This window comes from Haemaphysalis longicornis, unplaced genomic scaffold (assembly GCF_048455015.1).
Source record: "Haemaphysalis longicornis isolate Haplotype H1 unplaced genomic scaffold, Haemaphysalis longicornis Haplotype H1 scaffold_12, whole genome shotgun sequence".
Classification (NCBI taxonomy): Eukaryota; Metazoa; Arthropoda; class Arachnida; order Ixodida; family Ixodidae; genus Haemaphysalis; species Haemaphysalis longicornis.
This window is the reverse complement of record NW_027526225.1, coordinates 40,603,710-40,628,115: the sequence shown is the minus strand read 5'-3', so window position 1 is coordinate 40,628,115 and position 24,406 is coordinate 40,603,710. Positions and strand designations below refer to the sequence as shown.

The following is a 24,406-nucleotide window of genomic DNA, read 5'->3' as shown; positions in this document are numbered from 1 at the left end:
GTCTTTTTTATATTAAGTGAAGTTGTTTATTGCTTTACTTTTTAGAAAAGAGTTTGTCGCCCGCGGTACGGCGTATCCGGTGACTCCGAAACGTCAATTTTTTGGTCTTTTTTTCGTTTTTTGGCTCTGGAAAGATTGTGAGATGCACAATGTCACGAAAATTTTACACGCATGTATAGTGCACCCTGGATCCCTGTTTCCTCGCCCCAACCCACCAATGTTCTTAACAAGGGTGCACTGTACCACACCTTCTGCACCTATATAGGAGGGCGTGCTTGATGTTTGTACTTTACTCATATTAAGACTGGTCCTCAAATCGAAATTACAGTACACCACTCTTTCAGTTTTATTCGTGAGTCAACCATTTCCTCAAATATATTGTAACGGTGTCTATATTAAAAGGGTGACGTGGTCCATCCCCCTAGCGTTAGCGCGAGAATAGACTAGACGAAGAGAAGAACGAATGTCTCTTGCTACGTAGATTTTTTTCCAACAGCAAATAGGTGTTTTCTTCGGCTATGCTCTCACAGTTTTAAGATGCGTCTTTCCGTACGAAGATCACGACGCTGCTCTGTAGCGGTACAGTGACATCGTCGTGAACAACCCGGAGGGCACAGACTTCCGCTATTGCTGGGTCATTCGTGGAGATGGCGCCAGTCGTCGAGAACTCATTAGGATGGCTGCAGATCGATAACAGCTTCATTCTCTCTCAGGAAGTTCATACTGAGTATAACATCTCATGATCATTCTGGTCGCACGAGGAATTCGCCGTCGTAGGTGTAGCCCCGGATGCCAACCCCAGCAGTGCAGCGGCCTGTTGGAGCAATCAGATGACCCCCCGCTGTGCGGACGTGAGGCCCCCTCTACTGCGTCAGAACTTTCTTGAGCTCCTGCACCAGGTTTCTGCTAATGACTCAGTAGCCCGCCCCTGTATCGATAAGCGCAGTGACGCCACAGTCGTCGATCGTCACAGCCAGGTCGGAGGTGGCTGCTTGTTCAGTACTGGCTGGCGGTGCCTGTTCAGCAGTACGTCGTTGCCAGCAGGTTGGAGGAATATTCGCTGGAAGCCCGTTCAGCGACCGCACGTGCAGAGGTCACTGATCTCAGTTTTCCCGTCACGGGCTGGGCGAGCGACGCCCAGATGAGCTGGATAGGCGATGAGGGCTTGGAGACCGGTAACGGATTGACGACGCTGGTCCGACACACTGACGGTTGGACAGAGGGGAAGATTGCCGTCCGGAGAGGAACTCACGGATTTCGATTGGACGCGAACTCTTCCTGGGGCAAGGAGCATCAGGATGAAGACCGCGAAGGCCTTCACCGCGATACCGGCACACCCTGTAAATATGGCCGGACACTCCACAGTGATAACACAGTGGAGTGCGGTGCAGTGCACGCCATACATCCGTCTTGCGAAGTGTGCCTTGGTACGCAAGTGCAGTCCACCGTATTGATTGATTGTAGGGTTTTAACACGCCGACGCAGCGCAGGCGATGAGGCGCGCCGTAGTGGAGGGCTCCGGATTAATTTTGACCACCTGGGGATCTTTACCGTGCGCCGAAATCTCGTACACACGGGCGTTTTTGCTTTTTGCCTCCATCAGAAAAGCGGCCGCCGCGGCCTGGAATCGAACCCGCGACCTCGTGCTCAGCAGCGCAACGCCTTAGCCACTGAGCCACCGCGGCGGGTCAGTCCACCGTATTCCAGGAACCAATGGCACCATGTGATGAAGTGCCGGTGGACGACGAGAAAGAGGAGACCGAGCTTGCAGCTGCAACGAGTGCGTGCAGAAAATCGAATCAGGCCGATAGTCAGTGGACGCCTGCGACGCGCTGGGCTGGAGACCGCGGCACTGTAATCGTGTTCGGGTGAGACCCTGGATCGCAACCGCTGCTGGGTTCGTGAGCCGTCCGCCGCTTATCACCTAAACCCGTCGTTTGTCCGTGCCTGGAGTTGGTGACGCACTGGGCGAGAGAGCGCGGGTCCGGATCACATGGCGGTGGATCCCTCCGCTCACACCCGCTGCTACGCCATCGAGCCGTTACTCAGCTGCAAGGTCGACGATGCCTACCCGACGTTACGTGCCTGGATGCGACGTGGCCTAGAGTCGGTCATCGGGCCAGTCTCGCCCTGACGGCCTCGCCGACCCCGCACGCCTCGGGACTTCAACACCCCGAGGGGATGCGACAAAACCGCGTAGGACGTTTGGTTTCTTTATTGCGAACATTTCCGTGTTAGCCTCTTGCCTTTCTTTCTTAACGCTTATATCTCTAGTCTCGTGTACTTGCTTCCGTGCCCTATCTTCTGCTTCTTCTTGCGTCATGCATAAAGCAACGTTTACTCGCGCAGCACTGGCCACTGACTCGTGATTTTCACGCCAATCCTGGGCCCATTCATTACACACCATTTCCATGCATGTAAGGCGGGGCAGACACGGGAGGGCCGACACTCCCAGCAGCACACGTCGTGGCTATTTGCAGAGCTTGAGTATATGTGGCGGAGTAGAGAGGAGGCGGCTGCATATTTAATTCCACGGGTTCTCGAACAGGTTTCCTTACTACCTCTCTAACCACTTGAGCGAGAGAGGCACACGCCGGCGGATCCGTAAGAAGTTGGAATTATTCCCACACAACAGAACGAATTAGCTCCCATAGAGCATCCTGGCTGGTGGCCAATGCAGGAGACAGCACATCCGCTGGCGCGCAGCTGAGATTGCGGTGATACTGTCTGGCACAAGGTTCCAGTGTCCTCTCTATTGTCGTTGCTTCTGCAATAAATTCTGCGATGGGGTTGCGGTGGGTGGCGTACAACCCCGGCAAAGAGCTCATGTTTCACACCTCGCATGAGGTGGCGCAGCTTTTTGTCTTCAGCCATACTCCGATCGGGAAGAGGCCTTCCTTGGCCTCTTCGCCCAGTCTGCTCTCCCGCTAAAGCTAGCGGCAATCGACCGCGTAGCCACTTTAACAATAGACCCCGTTACACTATATATATATATATATATATATACATATATATACATGGTAAGTAAAGACACAGACATAAGAGAAAGACATTAACAATAAAAAGAAAAGTTTACTGACGCTACAGGAAGAGGACTTCCTTTCTTCAGAGTACATCCTCTTTTTAAAACGTCAATAAACTTTTGGTTTTTTTGTTAATGCCTGTCTCGTGTGTCGCTGTCTCTACTTACCTCATTTTTTGCGCTCTGTGTGAGGTTTTAGTTTTCCAATATATATATATATATATATATATATATATATATATATATATATATATATATATATATATATATATATATATATATATATATATATATATATATATATATATATATATATATATCTATATATATATATACATATATATATATATATATATATATATATATATATATATATATATATATATATATATATATATATACATATATATATATATATATATATATATATATATATATATTATAATATATATATATATATATCTGTGTGTATTTCTATTGTAGGACGGCTTTACTGCCGAGAAAAATGCAGGAGGATGCTCCGCGAGGGCAGTCCAAACCAGGCCAGACACACTGCTGCCTCTCGCGCGCTCTTCTGGGGGTTCACGCTGATGGTGATGCCTGCCCGGTTCACTGGTGCTTCATTCTTCTTGTCGTTATTGTGCTACGGCCAATCTCCTTGGAAGAGTAGGAGATAGTTAGCATAGAGCTGTTGACCGCTGTTACCTCTTCCGTACTACAATTCTCCTTCCCCCCGCGGCGAAGGGGGCCACCCTGGCGACTTAGGGGCACGCCACGACAACAGGGTCAACATAACGCGTGAGGCATTTAATGTGGATGGTCTCGCGGCCTAGGCAATAGAGTTATGAAGACGGGCTAAGCTTCTCGACAACGGAAGTGACAGGCGACGTGCGTTCGACGCCGCCGTAGGGGCCATGGTACTTGGATAGCAGCTTGCTGGTGAGTCCAGGAGTAGTAGTCAGTATCCAAAGCCATACCTGGGAGCCGGGAGAAAAAGTCGCTTCTTGACGGTCACCATCACGCTCATGTTTTTGGTGTGACTGGTCGTCACAAATAAAAGCGCGGGCAATCTGGCGGCATTCTTCGGCGTGGCTGCAGAGCCGAGAAAAAGTCTTGTGCTCAGAAACATCACGACAATAGGGGAGAATTGTGTCGAGAGTACAGGATGGTTCAGGCCCGTAGATGAGAAAATAAGGAGAGAATCTTGTCGTGGACTGCACCGCAGTGTTATATTCGTACTTCACAAAGGGAAGAATTGCGTCCCAGTTGGAGTGGTTAGAAGAGATGCACTTGGCGAGCATATCGCCAAGAGCGCGGTTAAACCTCTCCACCAGTCCATTCGACTGTGGGTGGTAGGCAGTACTGGCTTTCTGAGTCAGGTTGCATTTTTCAAGGAGAGCTTCTATCACTTCCGACAACAAACGCGCCCTCTATTATTTAGAAGTTCACTTTGTGCTCCGTAACGGAGGATGAAACTACGTAGAAGGAAAGAAGCAACTTTGCTTGCCGTGGCTCCCGGGAGCGCAGCACTCTCGGCGTAGCGCGTGTGATGGTCGATAGGAACGACGTCCCAACGGTTGCCGCCATAAGTGGCGGGCAGCGGCCCATATAAATCAACGACGCTCTGGTCGAAAGGGCGCGCTGGGCATGAGAAAGGCTGCAGGGTAATGTCACGGTGCATAGTGGTGGGCAATACCACTCAGCGCAATTACAGAGGACCAGCGACGACGACGACGATGACGAAAGTGCTGGCGTACTCTGCGATCGCCATCTGACCACCATCTTGTGAATAATGTCAATTGATTCTTTGTATTCTTGATGGTTCGTCTCATACGCTCCGCGGCAACTTTACATTTGGTGGAGTACGCGGGTCCATCCCCGCTCTGGCCCAAGCTTCGCTTCTCATCGTAATCGGCGCAATCATCTAAGTTGCGTCAGCCGCATCGGCCAGCCCCAGCCCCTTCGCTAGCAAGACTCCACGACGTTCCCCCGCCCCGTGTCCCCACCACGTGACAACCATATCCAGAGCCAAGAAGACCCGACGGCGTGTGACCAAACGATGACGACGACGACGTGTCCCCAGCCCTGTGGTCCGACGTGGTTACAAGCCCTGACCGGTTCGTCGTTGCCTTACGGACATCGTTGCTACGGGCATGTGTTCACCACACCAATCCCCTTCATCTGTGGCCGCAATCGGTGGTTTGTCGTGTATTTTCTCCCATTGCTCATCCGCATCACCATCTTCACCGTGCCACAGCTTCGACCGGGATGGTCGCCCTCGACGAGGGGGGGATATCACGGGGTATAGTGGTGAGCAACACCACTCTGCGCCATTACACAGGACAAGCGACGACAATGATGAAGGAGGTGCTCCCGTACTCTGCGCTGTCTTGTGATCGCCATCTTGTAAATAATGTAAATACATTCTTTGCCTTCTCATCGTTCGTCTCATATGTTCTGCCGCCAGGTTACAATATCTATATATATTCAAACACCAACAGAATCTACAGTGCTGGGACAATCGCCATGCTTTGATAGGACGCACGACATCCATCGCTCCATCTTCATCATCTCTGCTTCCTGACGGGGTCTTCTGGTGTCCTCGGCTCTCGCAATAAACCGTCCTCCGTCACGAATCCTCGACTCAAGTGGAGGAGATTGCCTCGCATCCTGCTGTCGACCACTCCCGATCGCACCACTGGAGCTTCGATCAGGTCGGCGCTTACAACTAGCCCCATGCAGCGCGAGAGAAGCAATGATGGCAGCAACGCTGCAGTTTTCGTCCAGCCCACCTTTAGAGTCACCAGCCCTCAACGCGAACAGCCCTTTTTCGATGGCCTTCAGGGCGAGGACGTTCAAGAATTGCTCGACCAGGTTTAGTGAGTGAGCGTGTTCAAACGATGGGACGATGCATTGAGACTGAAGAACATTTTCTGGTGCCTGAATGAAGTGAAGGCGTGGCTCCTAACCAGGACGGTTTCTCTAATTGGGCAAGCTTCAAGGAGGAATTGAGTAAGGTCTTCGGAACGTCCGCTGCTTGCTCGGATGTAACCGAAAAATTCGATGCTCGTGTACAACGCCCGGAGGAGACCTAAGCTTCATACATTGAAGATGTCGTAGCCCGTTGCCGCCGGTTCGACAATGACATGCCTGAAACGGACTAGGTACGCCTCATACTAGGCGAAATCGCTTATTTTGCCTTTGTTGCTATGGTGATTCAGAAACCCACTATCATTGCGGATGTGCGAACGATTTGTCATCGGCTCGACCATCTCCAGTCCAGCCGTATTCAACACGACACCTTGCCTGCCTGCCCCGCTGGTTACGCCCAGCTCCGTACTCTGATTCGCGACATTAATCGTGAAGAGTTGTATCAGCGTGATGCACCCAGGGCTCAGAACAACCACGGTCGCCCACCGGAGCTGCGTGGCATGATCAGAGAGAAGCTGGTGTTCATTACAACTCTTCCTCAGCCATGTCATATTGCCCCTCTTCACATGCCGACTTACTCCGAGGGCGTATCACGATCACCTGTTCCCATGGACCAGACCGTATCCTCGCCCTCGCATGGCCACTTGACCGCCCTTTCTGCGCCTCTAGCCACACCGCCTTTCCATTGAACTTGGCGAGCTGCGAGGCTTATTAGCGACCAGCCCGTCTGCTACTATTGTGGCATCCTAGGGCACATTTCTCGCTTTTGTCGTCGACGACAGCTGGACGAGCGCCCCGGCTACGCTAGATACGATCGAGATACCCCCTTCAACTACGCCTATTGTCAGCCTGTGTACTCGCCACCACCATCTCGTCCTACACCCCCAATTGATTTCGATGACGGTCCAGTAGTCCATGCTCTCCCAGAGGCCATTCGCCTTCACCTGTCCGCTAGTCTTCGTCCCCTTTCCGACCCGCATCACATGTTTTCGACCGACACCCGCGAAACTGAAAGCAGCAGTTTTCTAGGAGGGAAACTGCATCACAGGAAACATGTCAAAGTCCCCCTGAGTCACCATCGAACACATTAACTATTTTTATTGAAGGCGCTTGGGTTGATGCTTTAGTAGACACAGGGACTAGCATTTTGGTTATTCAACCAGATTTGTGCTCTCGGATACGAAGGTGACAGCGGCATATGACGGTCCTGCTTTGCGTGGTGCCAACAGTGGAAGAATTCGACCCTCTCGACTACGCACTGTGCGTGTATATATTCATGGCCATTCTCCACCACATACAGTTCGCGGCACTGTCCCCATGTGCACATGAAGTCATCTTGGGTTGGGATTTTCCATCATCAGGATCGGCCACCACCACCTGTAACCAACCCGCCATTCACATCAGTGAACCCTGCCTTGCCAGTTTGTCGCAAAGAGGAATGTATCGTCTGGTCGCAACAAGTAATTGTGTGCTCCCTCGAGGCGAAGAAACACTTTTATCCGTCTCGTCCGACAGAGTGAACGAAGGCGACGTGGTAATTGTACCAGCTGGCACTTTCTTTCTCAAAGGAGTGGTCATACCACCTGTCTCGTCCGTTTTTCGTCTGGGTCGGCTTTTGTTGCCGCGGTGAATACATCTGCAGAAGTAATTTTAGTGCCGCAAGGTGCCACCATCGCTTCGGTTTTCGGCGATGAAGAATCCTGTGTTCTTCCACTGTCAATCATTTCTACAGAAGAACACCTGTTCTCATCGCCCGCTGCAACTTCGGCTTTTGAGACAGCCATATGTTCCGAACTTCCGCCTGTGTAGAGGCAAACATTGGTGCTTTTACAAACCACACACCAGGGTTCTTTTGTCACGTACTCTTCTGTCCTAGCGAAGACATCTGCAGCGGTACAAGCATCGACACAGATGGATCTTTATCGTTGGTTGCCTTTACATACCGTGTCTTCTGAGCGGAAAATAATACAGGAGAACGTCGACGACATGCTCAACATAAACATTGTTCGCCCTTCATCAAGTCCCTGGTCTTCTCCTGTCGTTTTGGGGCTGAAAAAGCACGGTTCTGTACGATTTAGCGTGACCTATAGGGCACTGAACAAAAAAACGCGAAAGGACGTCTATCCATTGCCTTGGAATGATAATGCCCTAGACACTTTACAAGGTGCCGTATAGTTTTTGAGCCTGTACCTCCGCTCTGGGTACTAACAGGTTTTCATGCCCGAGGCAGTCAAAGAACAAACACCTTTCGCCACACTGGATGGTCTTTACGAATTTAACGTTATGCCATTCACACTGTGTAAGGCTCTAGCCACATTCGGGAGAAAGATTGATACAGTCCTTCGTGGCCTTAAGTGTAGAACCTGCCTCTGTTAGCTCGACGATATAGTCGTTTTGCCCTGGACTTTTGACGACCATTTAAAGCGCCTGGAGTAAGTCCTAAACTGTCTTACCAATGCCGGACTTCAACTAAACACAAAAAATGCAAATTCCTGAGTAATCCTTCAAGGTGCTGGGGATTGTTGTGGGCAAAGACGGAATTCGCCCTGACCCAGACAAAATAATGTTGTATGCAGTTTTCCCCGCCCAGCCTGAAATAAAGACCTGCGGGGCTTCCTTGGTTTAGCTTCCTGTTTCCGGCGTCTCATTCGTAACTCTGCTGTCCTTGCTTCACCCGTCCATAAAATTCTTGCACACGCTCCCTATTTGTGTGGTCTGAAAATTCCGAAGCCACCTTTAAGAAGCTCAAGCATGCCCTAACAGCTGCGCCAGTGCTGCATCATTTTTGATGGAACGGCAGCCACTGTCCTAGACAAAACGCCAGTGGACATGGCCTTGGTACCGTGTTGTTACAACGCAACGCCTCCTTTGTGAAGAACGTTGTGGCTTACGCAAGTCGTGCTTTGACACCTGCTGAACGAAAATACCCAATGAGTGAGCAAGAATTTCTTGTAGTTGTCTGGGCCGTACAGTAAGTTTGTCCACACTTGTACGGACGGCATTTCACTGTGGTCACCTGGCCCCTTTGAATGATATAAAGTTAAACCGCATCGGAGATCTACCATCCCTTGTAATTGCAGACCGATACTGCAGAGACATAATTGGGCAACTTACTGGTTCGACGGATCTACTTAGAAACCCCTTGCGTCACCAACTGAAAAAATGTCGACTTTTTACGCTGTTTAATACTATAGAATTACGACCATACCGGGAACAAGATGGTTCTCTTCATTCCAGGATATCCACAGCAATGTACAGTGACTGCAAATTTGTCGAGCTGTACTACAGTCGGGTTTCAAGACACATCATGACCGCGAATTGCGGGAATATTTCCTGATTCACAAATTCAACACCCTTGCATATAGTATAAACGAGAGTGCTGGTAAACTTTCCTTCCTCTCCGTATGATGTATAGGAGTTGTGTGACACTTTTCGTGCACACATTTACGAGTTTCTTCTGTCTGTATATTTCATTCATCCCCTGTAAATAAGAGCTATGCTTGCTGCCTTTCCTTCGTGTGTTATTGCATGCGGTTTGAAACGCTTTGTGCTATATGTAAGGCCCTCCCTTCTTAAAAAAGTTTTACATTACAGCTAGATATGCTTTGTACTTCGATGACTGCTCTTCCATAGAGTCCCGATGTCAATTGTAATCGATTCCGTGTTTTGTAACAAGGGCTCAAGATCCTTCACCTGGTTCACCGATTTTCTAAATGTGTACTTAAATTGATTGTTGATTGCTTGTTTGTTGCCTTTGATTGATTGATTGTTGCCTTCGTCAGCGCTATCGTGGAGGGATAGACACTGCCGTTTGTCTATGTGTCAGTCTTTAAATACTGAACATTGGTATTGCGAGAAACACCCCTAACGCGTTTTAAATGCAACACGAATCATGTCAAGATCTCACCTTTGTCTTTAAAATTAGGGGCACTGGCGACAACTTTAGCCATTTTACAACTGTGAGAACATTTCTTCCAAAAATGTTTGATATTTTCTTGTTTGTTTTTTAGTGTTTTTTGCATTGCTGTTTCTGTTTGAACGCCTGTATCCCGGTCCTTTTTTCCCCTCCCGATTAACTTACTATATTCGCTGTCTCACCATTCGAGGTGATTCTTGCCTACCCTATCGTAACTCAGCACTCCTGCTAGGACTTCCCGACAGCTTAAACCCCTGGTGCCCGTGAGACTGGGGCGGCTCGTTTTACCCGCCCCTTGTTCGGCGACGTTTGGGGCTCCCGTGCATCCGCTTCACAGATTCCTCCAACACGCCGACAGCTTATGTCTTTGGCGCCGGCCGCGGCGAAAAGTGGACGAGGGGGATGGAGGATCGTCTCTGAGGCCGACGTAAACACGCGCCATCGGCATGTGGGAAGCTTCAAAGCGCGCGCTCGCATGCGCACGGCTCCGCTCTGGGTGCCTACGCTGACAGGGATGATTACAGCTCGCCGCGGCTGTCGACCTTGCCTCTCCGGGAAAGCGATTCATGTCTCCCTACTCAGACACCATCACTCCCATTCTGATTGTCAGACAGCTTAGCCGTCTTGTCGCCGGCGCAACTGAAGACAGTCTGGTTTCTTCCCAGGTTCCTCGCACACGTAGACACATTACGGCATTGGTGCCGGCGCGAACTGAGCAGGAAGGGTGGAAACAGGTGGATTTCGGATCGTCTTCGAGGCCGTCAAAAACGCGCCGCCTGACAACCCCCCCCCGTTTCACGCCTCGGGAGTCTTCCAAGTGCGCTCACGTTTAACCCCACTTGCATATTGTTCACCTGCAGTGACCGCGGGCGTTTACTACTCGCCATCCCTGCCCACCATGCAATTACGTGTCCCCTATCGCTCCTCAGCTTCTGTCTGTCGTGGCCTCTCGGTTCATTTTAAGTTTTTAGTTTGCCTGTCCACACCTCCTCCTTTCTCTCTCAATTTAGTTCCCCCTTACTCTCCTTTTTCCATCACCCTCTCACTTATTTCTGCTGTTCTAGTTTGTGCTTCCTTAAAGCTGGCTTTCTCTCTCATGTTTCAATCCGCTTTTCTCTCTTCCTTCTCGCTTCCAAACTTTAATATATAAACCATTTCCATTCTGTGAGATATTACTCTTGATAAAGGATGGTCCTCGTCCGAAACGTCGAGTCAGTAAATACTGTTATGTTCCCATTGTGATCTTCTACGTATTACCCATCAAGTCGCCAGAAACCTGTGCTAAGACCTATATATATATAAATATATATATATATATATATATATATATATATATATATATATATATATATATATATATATATATATATATATATATATATATATATATATAAGGGTTGGCATTCAATAAAACCTCGGAAAGCAAAGAGGATGTTCTGGTGGGTCTTAGAAACAAGTGAAGAATTTTTTGTGCCAGAAAGAAAGTAGTGAAAGAATGCCAGCAGGGTGGGATCCAAACCCAAGAACTCCAGAATACCTGTCTGGTGCGATAACCACTACGCTACCGGCGGGGCTGTTTCCCCACCACTTTCTTGTGTATTTATGTTAAGGTAACTTTTGGTTTTTTGTTTCTTTTTTTGTATTTTTTGTTTTGTAGAAAACATTGAATAGCGCAGGCATAATGATCAGATTGTTAGGGTACTGGTTGAGGCCTTTATGTGTGAACATAGTACCATATGATTGAGCAAATGGTCTATCACTATAAGGGGAGGAGCACGCGATAATCGGCCTGATATTGCTGTATCAACTGGCCAACAAGCCAAGTAACAAGCTAGCTGTGCCCCCAACACCAATAAATACCCTGTGCGGGGAAGGCCGATACACACGGAGGGCTTAATGTAGACATAGACCCGCACGGGGCACCTTGAGCAATCTTGGTGACGGTACTGGCGATACCGCGGACCCCGAGCCCCCAAACATAAGCTGGATCCAACCGTGGCGATGTGTTTATAGGTGGAGGGTTAGAAACCACGAACGATGGCCGTCGGAGCCCAGGTCAAGCTCCGGCGGATGGGCTCCCTGTCTGTTTACCAGGCAGGGAGCTCCGGGACCTCTTTGGCTACCAGGGTAAGGTCAAAGAAGAAAGTACCCCCGTCTCCCTGCTTTTATACTATGCTATATGGCAGTTTCAAAACCCCCCAGACGTGATCGGCCCCCGAAAAGGGGCCGCACCGAAGTATCTTTTCCTTGCTTGCCTTCTATCTCACTCTCAAAGCCAGATAACTACCCTCGTTTTTTGATCATTGAATCTGTGGACAAATCGAAGCCGGTTTCCTCTCAATCTGTATTTCTTGTTTCTAAATACCTTGAAGGTATCATCGGCAAAACATAAGACGCCAAAAAGCTCAGAACTGGGGAAGTGCTAGTTGAAGTTAAACCTCAGCAGCAATCCACAATCCTCCTGAAACAAACCCGCATGGCAGATCTGGAGATCAGGGTCACACCCCACCGCAGCCTCAACAGTTGTCAAGGTGTGATCTCTGAGGCAGATCTCCTAACCGAGATAGAGACTGATCTGCTCGAAGGCCTAAAAGACCAAGGCGTGACAGCAGTAAGGCGCATAGTCATCAGGAGAGACAACAAAGAAATAGCCACCAAACATCTCATCCTGACTTTCGACCGCTGCACACTGCCCGAGCATGTCAACGCAGGTTTCATCTGTTGTTCTGTCCGGCCGTACATCCCGAACCCGCGGCGCTGTTTCAAATGCCAGAGGTTCGGGCATGGTACCAACTCCTGTCGAGGCAGAACAACATGTGCCAAATGCGCCCAGCACGATCATCTCTCCGACAACTGCACTGCAACCAACTTCACCTGCCCGAATTGCCAGGGTCCACACGCAGCATACTCTCGGGCTTGTGAAAAGTTTCATCTTGAAAAAAAAATCATTAACCTTTAGATAACCGAAAACATAACCTTCCCAGAGGCGCGAAAGAGGTTCGCCTCCTTCCCTCTGGGCAGGTACGCCGACGCAGCTCGCCGGGGGGCGGAGCGGCGTTTGGTTTCGGCGGGGACCCAGTACCGCGAGTCGGACTTGGTCCCGCCTCCGCCCCCCCCCCCTGGGTTGCCTATGGCATAGTACAGCATGTTGTTGGGCTAGTTGGTGCAGCATCATGAAAGTAGAAAAAACTGCGCGAAAAAGACAGGACCGTGACAAGTAGACAGGACCAGCACAGACCCACAATTAACTTTATTGAAACAATGAAGAAGAATATATGTCATTTCTGGCACATGCGCACACAGAAGCCCGTTCGTTTATCTTTTTCTGTCAGTGCACCATCCTCTTTAAAAATTCAAATTCATTGCCGTACAAAGCAACGGATGGCACGCTAACACAATTTTTGTCATTCCTGCGTATAAAAAACGCCTCCATCAACTCTCGGGCGATTCGATCACGGCCTTTGCCCAGCACTGTAGTTTCATTTATCAACGGCCGACACGGCTTATCTTCACAGGCAAGACAATGCTGCGGAAGGTGGGACCCCGTTTTGTTTTTCATTGAAAGCTGGTGTTCCCTCAGGCGGTCATTGATGCAGCGCCCCGTCTGCCCAATATATACCTTCCCGCAAGTGAGCGGTATAGAATACACAACCCCCGTTGCGCAACGCACAAACGGTGTAGCATGCTTCGTTTGGCATGCTGCGGCCTTGTCGGATCCTTTTAGAATCTTGGGGCATAAGGCAGCCAACTTACGAGGGGCAGAAAAGACTACCGGCACTCCGTGCCTATTGGCCACATTTTTTAGGTTGTGCGCTACTTTGTGGACATATGGCAAAACTACAGGGGTTTTTCGCTTAGGAGCATCAGCCTCACAGGTGCGGTTACACTTGATCTTTTTCAGCAGTGACTCAGCCACCGCTATCAACACCATCAGAGGGAAACCAGCAGTTAGCAACCTGGACACCTGGGCAACAAAACTTTCACGCACCCTGTGGTGGCAAGAATTAACAAGCGCTCCTTGGAGACATGCCATAGCAACCATAGTTGGGCTGTCTATGGCAGCCCAACCCGCCTCCTCACCGCTCGCTCACCGAGCGGCGGCTGTGGTGGCAACAACGTCTGTTGGGGATGCCGCTGTATCCACTGCTTCCTCTCCACCGGCCCAAAGCACACGCAAGGGCTCGGAGATGGAGACGGAGGCAGTCGCAGCTTCCCCCTTCCCCTCCTCACTGCCTGTGCCACCTGTGGTGCTCCCCACGCCTACGGCACTGGCAGCACAGGCAAAGAACACCCGAAAGGGTACCACGTCAAGGGGGCCCAGTCCGCTGGGCACCCCCTTGCCATCAGATGACGACATGGACGTCGAGCCCTTCCGGCTTTCATCGCAGCGGAAGGAACGGGCTGCGACGTCCAGGTCAGTAGAGAAGGCCAGAAAACCCCTCCCAAGAGTGCAAGCCCCGAAAGACCCTACATAAATAGTCACACTCCAGTAGCTCTGAACACATAACAATGGGAAGAGAAAATATTGTTCAATGGAACTGCAGAGGCCTTCTGAATAATCTTGATGATGTGTATGAGATTCTGCATGCCAATCAGCCAAGTATAATGTGTGTCTAGGAAACACATCTGAATTCCAAACACACAAATTTCTTGAATAGTTACCTGGTATAAAGGAAAGACAGGGAATGCTGCACACACTCTTCTGGCGGTGTTGCCATAATCGCCCGCAAATCCTTAGCATGCCACCCTGTCACCTTGAACACCGTCCTTGAGGCTGTAGCCGTTCGCTCAATTATATTTAATAGGTTGATAACGGTATGCTCCATATACATTCCTCCTGATGTTGCACTTATGAGCTCCGACTTCGAGGCGCTGGTTGACCAGCTGCCCGAACCATACATCCTAACAGGCGACCTTAATGCTCACAACTCTCTTTGGGGCTCTTCTCGCACGGATGCCCGAGGTCGCCTGATAGAGAACTTTTTAACATCCTCTGGAGCATGCCTTTTAAACAAGAATCAGCCTACATACCATAACACAGGTCACAACACATACTCACATCTTGACTTGGCGATTGGTTATGCAATACTCTTTCCATGTCTTGAACGGGGCGTGGGCACGTACCCATATGGTAGTGACCATTTCCCCACTTCATTAACGCATATAGGTACAGGCCCAAGCAGTCCATCTTCCCATAAAAGGTTTAATGAAGCAAGAGCTAACTGGAATATATTTACAGAGACATCCAAACTACACTACACGTCCATAACACACCTACACGTTGAAGAAGCTACCCAACTGCTCACGGCGCACATCCTCGACGCCGCTGAAAGGTCCATTCCCCACACCTCTGTTGCCCCGCGCAACCAGCGGAGGCCGTGGTGGAATGAAGACTGTAGGCGGGCGCAAGAGGCGCAGAACAAGGCGTGGGGTATCCTTCGTCGGTACCCCACGTCGAGTAACCTCCTCTTGTTCAAACGGGCCAAGGCGTTCGGAAAACGTGTGCGCCGTGAGGCAAAACGCGATAGTTGGCGTACATTCATAACATCAATTAACTCCTAGACAGACACACGGACAGTATGGGCCCGAATACGCAAACTCAAGGGACATCAAACACACAGCCTGCCTCTGGTCAGTACAACAGGGGACACACTCGAAGTCCAGGCTGACACACTCGCACAACACTTCCAACACGTTTCCAGTTCAGCACACTACACAAACACCTTCATGAAACACAACCTCGTGGCCGAAAAGAAGCCTTTACATGACAATGACAGGTCAGCCACCTCTTATAACTCGGAGTTCACGCTTCATGAGCTGAGGGGTGCTCTGAGCATGTGTAAACCCTCAGCTCCAGGCCCAGACAACATTACATATACAATGATACAGCACGTACACACAGACACTCTTGTAACACTTGTTCACCTTTTCAACAAGATATGCTTTCGGGGCACATTCCAAAGTCTTGGAGGGATGCCATAGTTGTAGCATTCTTGAAAGAAGGGAAGGACCCTTCTTCTCCCGCTAGCTATCGACCCATTGCCCTGACCAGCTGCCTGTGCAAGCTTCTCGAGAAGATGATAAACCGGAGGCTCGTGTACTTTTTGGAGTACAACGGCCTTCTCGAGAGCTGCCAGGTAGGCTTCAGGGCAGGGAGATCCACAAATGATCAACTTGTGGCACTAGAGTCATACATTAAGGATGCCTTCGTGCACAAACAGTTCTGTTTAACTGTGTTTTGCGACCTCGAAAAGGCCTATGACACCGCTTGGCGTTATGGGATCCTTACTGACCTCAAGTCATTCGGTGTTTCCGGTAATATGTTTAACGCGCTTGCTAGTTATCTGTCGGAGAGAGCCTTTCGCGTCAGAGTTGTTTCTGCACAGTCAGAGGTACATGTGCAAGAAAATGGGGTGCCGCAAGGCGGAGTTCTAAGCTGCACTCTCTTCATAGTAAAAATGAACTCCCCTGGGAAGGCACTGCCGCCTACAATTTCTTACTCCATGTATGCAGATGACGTGCAGATATCTTTTAAATCATGTAATATGTCCATCTGCGAACGTCAAGTTCAGCTCGGCGTCAAGAAGCTTGCCGGCTGGGCAGACAAGAATGGTTTTAAATTGAATCCTGTAAAAAGCTCCAGCGTTGTGTTCTCTAGGAAGCGCGGGGTCCATATAGACCCAGACATTACTCTTAACAGCGTGTTGATTCCTGTGAACAAGGAACACAAGTTTTTAGGCATTTTATTCGACGAAAAGCTTACATTCATCCCTCATATCAGACAGCTCAAATGCAAATGCTTAAAAACAATGAATATTCTTAAGGTCCTCTCACATCAATCTTATGGGGCCGACAAACAACTCCTACTGCGCCTTTACACGGCCTTGGTGGGGTCTCGGCTCGAGTATGGGAGTGTCGTGTATGGGTCTGCTACAAAAACAGCACTGAAAATGCTCGACCCAGTGCTGCATCTTGGCCTTCGCCTCTCATGTGGCGCATTCCGCACTAGCCCTGTTGAAAGTCTTTATGTCGAGTGCGACAAATGGTGCCTAGGGCATCAGCGGGAGTATGTTGACCTGTTGTATGCATCCAAGATCGTGTCTCTGACCAACCATCCTTTTAATCCCACCATGAACGATACATCAAATTTGCAACTCTTTTTAAACAGGCCATCTATTCCCTCTTACCGTTCTCTCTCAGAGTTAGAGAGGAGGCTTCTGCACTCAATGTCCGCCTTTCAGACACGCACAAGACACCCATTCATAATTTCATCGCACCATGGCATCTTCGTTCTGTATCATGCGACCTGTAATTCGCTCTTGTAGAAAAAAATAGGGTACCCAGGAATGCAATTCTGCAGCACTTCCTATTCCTGCAGAACAAGTACAGGTGCGCAGAATTCTATAGCGATGCGTCGAAAACTGGTTCTACAGTATCTTGTGCAGCGCACGGACCGAATTTTAGAGCAAGCAAAACAATGAATTTTCATAACAGTATTTACACGGCAGAAGCATATGGCATTTTACTCGTTTCAAACCACATCATCAAACATAAAATTTCCAAGTCCGTTGTGTACACAGACTCTCAAAGCGTTGTACAGGCACTGTCATTAGGAAGGTCATCTAAAAACAATGTGATAAATGCTCTTTTCAAGGTACTAAAGGCTGCATATGCCTCAAATCTTGAAATAACTGTATGCTGGGTACCAGGGCATTGTGGAATCCCTGGCAATGAGGCCGCCGACCAAATGGCTGGTGATGCTGCTGTCATGACTACGGTTGACATTACAACAGTACCTTACACCGACCTAAACACACACATCAGGCGACAGCTTCGTAACACATGGCAATTACACTGGAGTCAACAAACAGACAACAAACTACACGTAATAAAACCACAACTGGGACGCTACATAACTGACTCACACAACAGATACACTGAAGTCGCCCTGGCTAGGCTGCGGATAGGCCACACACACGCGACGCACTCCCACCTGCTCACAGGAACTTTGGGACCCACGTGTAGCAGGTGTGGAAAGGGCCTATCCGTAGTCCACATAATAATCACATGCAAGGCACTTGACACAACACGACACAAACATTTCCCTGAATTCTACAGACGACACATTCCTTTGCACCTATCATATTTTTTAGCCGACGAACCCATGTTTTCGAGTCAGCGTGTTTTTAAGTTTTTAGCTGAGGTGAACTTTCTGCAGCTCTTGTCATATCACGTGTAATCATCCTCGCCGTATACACCAGCCATCTCCATTGTATTTTGTTTTGCATCACTTTTACTTTTAGTCACATGTTTTGTATGTACGGTCTCATCACAATTCAGTAACTTCTTCTTTGGCGCTCTTTGCCCATAGTCGGCCTTGCGCCAATAAAACCCAACTATCATCATTAATGTAGACATAGCAATATGAAAAAACAAGGTCTCCTACTTCCCGGGGTCACAAGTGTGTCAACGGTCATGCAGCGTGCGAATTACAGTTATCGTTCCAGTAGCCTAATTATTACCCCCATTCTGGGTAATAAGTTTATAGATTTTGACACATCGTGCTCGCTCCCTACATCTAGAAAAACTGATTTGTAAAAGTGTGACTTTGTTATCATGGAAAGTGATTTTGCATCGCTAGGTTTCTAGACAAGGTAAGGTATGGGACTGTTTTGCTGTGATAGCGGTGATTGTTAAACCGCAGTTTTAAAGGTCCATTAGTCTGTCCTATGTACTGCATATTACATCCACCACACTCCAATAGGTAAACAAATAGGACAAGTCACAATCAAATAAACCCCGCACAGAATATCGAAAGTCCGAATGTTTTCTGTTTGCTACCCACTAGGTTTGCGTGTGTTCACATACCAAATATATGTTTTTGACACATGGGAGGACCTAATTGCTGGGTGTGCCGCTCGTTAGCGTGGACGAGATAGTCACCAAAGCTTTCTGTACAACTGTATTCTTCACGCGGTTGAGCACTGAAAATTTTGAAAAGTCGCTCTCCCTGCTGGAGAACGTTAGAAAGCTTTTTTTATTTGATTCACGTTTGACGGGCTTCTAGTAAAAGGTAATGTAAATGACCACGGGAATCATTGTCTTCATTCACGTACGACCCGTGTAGAGGTGTGTTACGATTTAAACTGTCGGCCTTAGATATGGCATCGTCAACAAGGTCCGCCAGGTAATGTTGTTTAACTAGAACGCCCAGCATTAGTCTTGCGTTCGAACGAAAGTCTTCATTCCTGTAGCAAGTCCTTCTAATGCTCTGTGCCTGGAAATAAATTTTGGGCGTCCTTCAATAACGCGGATAACAGCTGTCGAAGTGCAGGTACTGTTGTCGGTCTCGGTTTCTTGTACATACTCGTCTCCAGGGAGCCCACCCGCACATGAACATCAACTTCCAAGGAACAAATTTTGCTGCGAGCGTGCTCGAAGGTGAATGAAATATTAGGATAGGCTGTGTTCAAATCTTCTATAAAGGTAAAAAGTCGGTGCTCAGTTTCTGACCAGATTCTTAAAATGTCGTCAAGGAATCGCTTGTACACTGCAGGTGAACTGCCCGAAGTAGAGAGGAATTCTGCTTCAATATTGTGCATGAATATGGTGGCCTATTTGGGTGCCTTTTTTGTTCACACTGCAGTGCAACTTGTTAGGAGAAAATGTTTGTTTTCAAATTCAAATTTGAGTTGTAATACAGGACGCGTTAATGCCTCAATGATCCTCGGGCTGGGAGAGTCGGCTTTGGGGTGTTCGTTGTACTACTCAATGAGGTCATTTGACGCCATCGCTGTTCGGAATGTTGGTATAAAGACCAGCCACACTCAATGTTACGAGGAACGTGGAGTCGGGCAGAGTCGTGCGCTCTGTTTACTGAAGAAAGTTGCTTGTGTACACTTGGTATCATGGAAATTGAGGAGGTTTATTGCGAATGGGGTAATCTGTATAAATAAAATTAGCTCTGTTACGGTGCGCAATTCAATATCATTGGTCGGCCGGGATTTCAATATTTGTGTACTTTTGGAAGCATGTAAAAGCAGCCAACGACTGGGTGGGCCGTTGTTAGTGCCCTGGCAAATTTTCCATTAATTTCTCGCTACCCCACAAGCTGCTCAGGACGTTACTTACAATTTGTTGGTTTTCTTTATTAGGGCCTGATAGAAGGGCCTTATAAAAATTCCGGTGTCCTAATTGCCTATCCACTTTTTTGACCTAATCATTCCGGTCGAGAATAACAATGCCCCCTCCCTTGTCAGCTGCTTTGATTACAATGTCCTGTCGGTTACTCAATGTATTCAGAGCATCCTGTTTGTTTTCTGTGATGTTGTAATGACGGGTTTGGCGGGATTGGTATGCCTGAAAAACGTCTCTTTGGACGGTATAAATATACAAGTCGAGATTTTCCTCCCTTTGTGCACTCGGCGTACAGTGGTTTTTGTCGACGAAAGAAGGTTTCGCATTCTCACTGTCTCTTTTATCGAAGAAGTACTCTCGTAAACGTAGTGTACGGGCAAAATTATCTAGATCTTTTAGGAGTGTTAATTTGGGGTACTTCCCGTTCCTCGAGCAAAATTTGACACTCTGGGACAGAACCGATATCTCAGCGGAGCCTAATTTAATCTTCCATAAATTAACCATGTTGCCGCCCCAGACCCCGTAGTCGACTTCCAGCCGTGGTCTGGGGGCCCGGGCTTGTAAACACCTTCCTCACAGTCAACGTCATCCACAAAAGGCTGATTCCGTTGGTTTCTAACGGCCCTCGCATGCGACCCGCTACGACGCAAAACGTTATTCCTTACGAGTATTTTTAACTCTTTTTTGACAGTCGAAGGGTTTTCTTGGCCACAAACGAATTCAGCTCGTCGATTTCTGGCGCTGAACGTAACGCACTTTCCCGGATTTCGAGACCAGCCTAGCTGGTCTCCCGCGTACAAGAGAACTTACTTCGGACAATGAGCTGCGGTTTTTGGACCTCCTCTTGCATTTTAGGCCAAGCCATGGTCGTTGGAGGTATGCGCCCCACTCCAGAAAAAACCTTCTTCCGTTCTCGTTCGCCCATTTCAAAATCCTGAAACGGAGCATTCCCTTAGCTGCAATAAGGGGCTCCCTTAAGAGATCTTGCCCGTTGAAATAGGGGCCAGTTTTGATTCTCAGATTGTGAGGCTATTGTCTGCAGGCTTCTCACCGGCCTTGCTACGTCACTTAGCTGAAGTGCTGCTAGTGCAATTTCGAAAACGCAGCGAGGCTGGATCGTTGAAGGGCCGGCCTGCGAATCTTGCTGTTGTTCCCTATGTGCATGGAGTTTCGCACATGTTGAAAAAGGTAGCGGGTCGCGCTGGTGTAGGAGTAGTATTTTCCGCACCACACAAACTAGGTGACCTTTGTAGGCGAGTGAACATAAATGAGCCAAGGGGCACCTTTTTGCGAAATAGGCCACACAAAACCGTATGTAGAATGCAGGGGCTCCGTGGTGTATGAAGTTTTCTTGTCTTGCGGGAAGTCCTATATTGGTCAGACCGGGCGCAGTCTGAACGATCGTCTCCGCGAGGATGCACACTAAAAACGGGTACTGGCAGCAATCTTGCCACACATTGTCACGACCACGGCTGCTCGCCCAGATTCCACGATACCCTTGTTGCAAGAACGTATAAGGGTCAGCGTGAGCGTAAGATCTATGAAGGCTACCTCATTCACAAGGCAGGCGGCGATTGTGTGAATAAGCCGTCCATTGAATTTCTAAATAAGGAAATCCGCTATCAGGATTCATAAAAAGCTGCACTGTTCAGGGTGTCTTCCTTTCCTCGCGCCTCTGACCACGTCTCATATCAGCCTTCCTACCACTTATTCAATGCATGTGTATCAATCTTGTATATTGTGTGCAATGTGAGATGCGCTTTTTTTCGTGCTCTTTTTCGTGCTTCCTTCTTTTTTATTGTGTTCCTTCTCACCTTCTTTGCTGGGTATATCTCGCAAGCCGCGCAATAAACCAACCAGTTGTTAGAAAAAAGAAACAGCGCCTTGTGTCGTCGTTTCCTTGTCACGTCTTTTTGCGCGGTTTCGAATTTCAGTAAAACCAGTACAATTTCGTGATCTTCAGCCGTAAAATGCTGTCGTGGGAGTTCATTCTTTTTCTCATGTTAAAGTTCGGTCCGTGCGCAGCACAAGACAGAGTATCACCTGGCTTTGATTCGTCACAGTAAAACTCTGCACACTGGTGCTTCTCTTGCAGGAAGAGGAAATGCTGCATTATAGCTAGCCTTGGTGCCCTCTTTTAGTCGAATTGCAAAAAGGACAGGTGAAAAGAAACAGCCCTGAGTTGCCATGGTGCAATAAAATCCTATCGTTTACGCACATCCCGGGCTGGCCAACGTACACTTCTCCGCAAGTTAATGGGATTTAGTAGGCTACGCCTTCTGCGGGTTCAACAAACGGTCGCCGGTGATTTGTGCCGCAGCCACTTTGCTAGTTGTCTCCGAGTCAGTCAGTTTGAAGAGCTTAGAAAGCTAGCGAGGGACAGAGAAGACGACATCACGTCATACATTTGGGCGACTGTTTTGTTCTAATTATGTGATATCGTGTGTGCGTAAGGTATCTCTGCTACCCTCTGCCTACGCTCTGCGCGGGCATTGCACGATTTGTGACTTGGTGCAATTTTTGGCCAGCAGGCTCTCTGCCACCGACAGCAGGAGGTGCTGAGGGTATCCGGCAGTCAGAATTATTTGGGCTTGTTGGGTAAACACATCCGTGATACAGCGTCGGCAAGGTTTCCCAAAAGTGTTCTTGAAGCACATAAATGTCATAGTTCGTTTAATGAGCTTTGCGTGCTTCAAGTGCAAAGGCAGCAGTCGTTTGTTGGCCCCGGGATCATAGCTCCAACTAATTGTAACATTGTTGAACCGAAACCGGATGTCTAAAACTCTCATTCGAATATTGAATGGGAGTTTGTGGGTGAGGATGAGTTAGCACATGGATCATGAAACAAATCTAGCACCTTCCTGCTTTCACTTACAATGGCCTGCGCGTCACAGTTCAAAAAAACCAAAAAGTTGCAAACAAAGTACAACACTTCCAGAAGGTCCTTCTCAATTAGTAAGGGCTGAATTAGATCAACGGAATTAGCGTGAACTAAATCACTACGAAAAGGTGCGTTGCAGTACCCAATACACACGCCTTAATTTTCAAATGGGGAGTCCCTTTCAACATAATTAGGTTGACTGTCGGTAAAAGGGTCAAACGTCTAAACACCAACTAACTGAAATTTCTGTCCCGTTTTTGAAAGCCACAAAGCCGTATTTGTCAATTCAATGCTCCACGCATTCAATGATGAGGTTATGGGGATAATGAAAAAAAAAAGATTCGTTTTGTAGACTGAGAACGCCGGGCAGCTCTTGCGTAAGTTTTAAAATATTCAAGAACTTGGTTCGAGTTATACACAGTTAAAGAGTCGTCAAAAAATAAAATGTTATCATGGCGCTGCAAAAAACGACAAAGTGAATGGTGCCCGGTTCCCGATTAGGATGGTAGGACGCAATAGTCCTTACTGGTACGTCAACCTGGAGGGTTCTTGGGATAAAAAACCATTTAAACATTACTTCTTCCTCTTGCCGATCGCCTTTATAAGGGCAGGAAGGTGTAGCCTGTCATGTAGTTTATTTACGCTAGACTTCAGTTTGCTCAAAGAAACGGTAGGGGCAGGGGGAGAGTAAACGCAGAAGCATCAGCTTGCCTAGCTTTTGAAATACAGGCTTCACAAGCAAAAACAACAAGGCCGCTCTCTTTGTCAGCCGGTAAAACACGAAGTGACTGCTGGCATAGGAATGAGGACACTTGTTTAACAGGAAGTCCATGTTGTGCGTATTTGTCTTTTTCGCGCCTATTTGCATAGATTATTTACCAGCACTTGCAGTTGTCCAAGTTGACCAACTACGGCTTCAAATTGAATTTTTTAGACAAAACAACTGCTGCTTAACTGTGCCCGTATTGTACTTGATTAACAGGTGTATGCAATAATACTGCCTACTGGTATGCGTTGCAGAATCCACATTCGACGCACGGACAAATCGAGTGAGGCCGCATACCACGACGTGGAGGAGTACATGCAGCATGCGGAAAATTTCTTCAACCGGCTAGAACTAACGAAACCTAATGTGCGCCGGCGTGTTTTTATCGCTACTGACATACCAAAAGTAATTAAAGAGATCAAGAGAAAGTAAGTATGTCCAACTCAGTGTGTAAGCATTAACGTAAAGCTCGGTTATTTATGGGACATAGGTGATAATAAAACCGATGAATTTATACTTGGTTCTAGCTTAAGATATCAGATTTTCTCATTTGCGAGCGCGCCAAAAAACTTCTTAGATTGATAAATACTGTGCATTTCCGTTGCGCTGTGTCACATTTCGTTAACGGATGACAATGGGGAGGCAATCGAATGTAGTAATTTATTCTTTCAATTGATGTTGAAGATTTGTTTCTCTCCAGTAGTAGCAGTAGCTAAGAACGACGCATGGCAGCACGAAACGGGATGATACGTT

At 48.1% G+C, this 24,406-nt stretch overlaps 1 protein-coding gene across 1 annotated transcript in view; it reads left to right on the top strand.

Moving 5' to 3' along the window:
* LOC144161566 (alpha-(1,6)-fucosyltransferase-like) overlaps window positions 1–24,406 on the top strand; it is a 116,162-nt gene that overhangs the window by 68,027 nt on the left and 23,729 nt on the right. Inside the window, exon 4 of the mRNA XM_077692217.1 lies at window positions 23,908–24,081. Coding sequence (XP_077548343.1) covers window positions 23,908–24,081 — 174 coding nt within the window. The remainder of the gene's footprint in view (window positions 1–23,907; window positions 24,082–24,406) is intronic.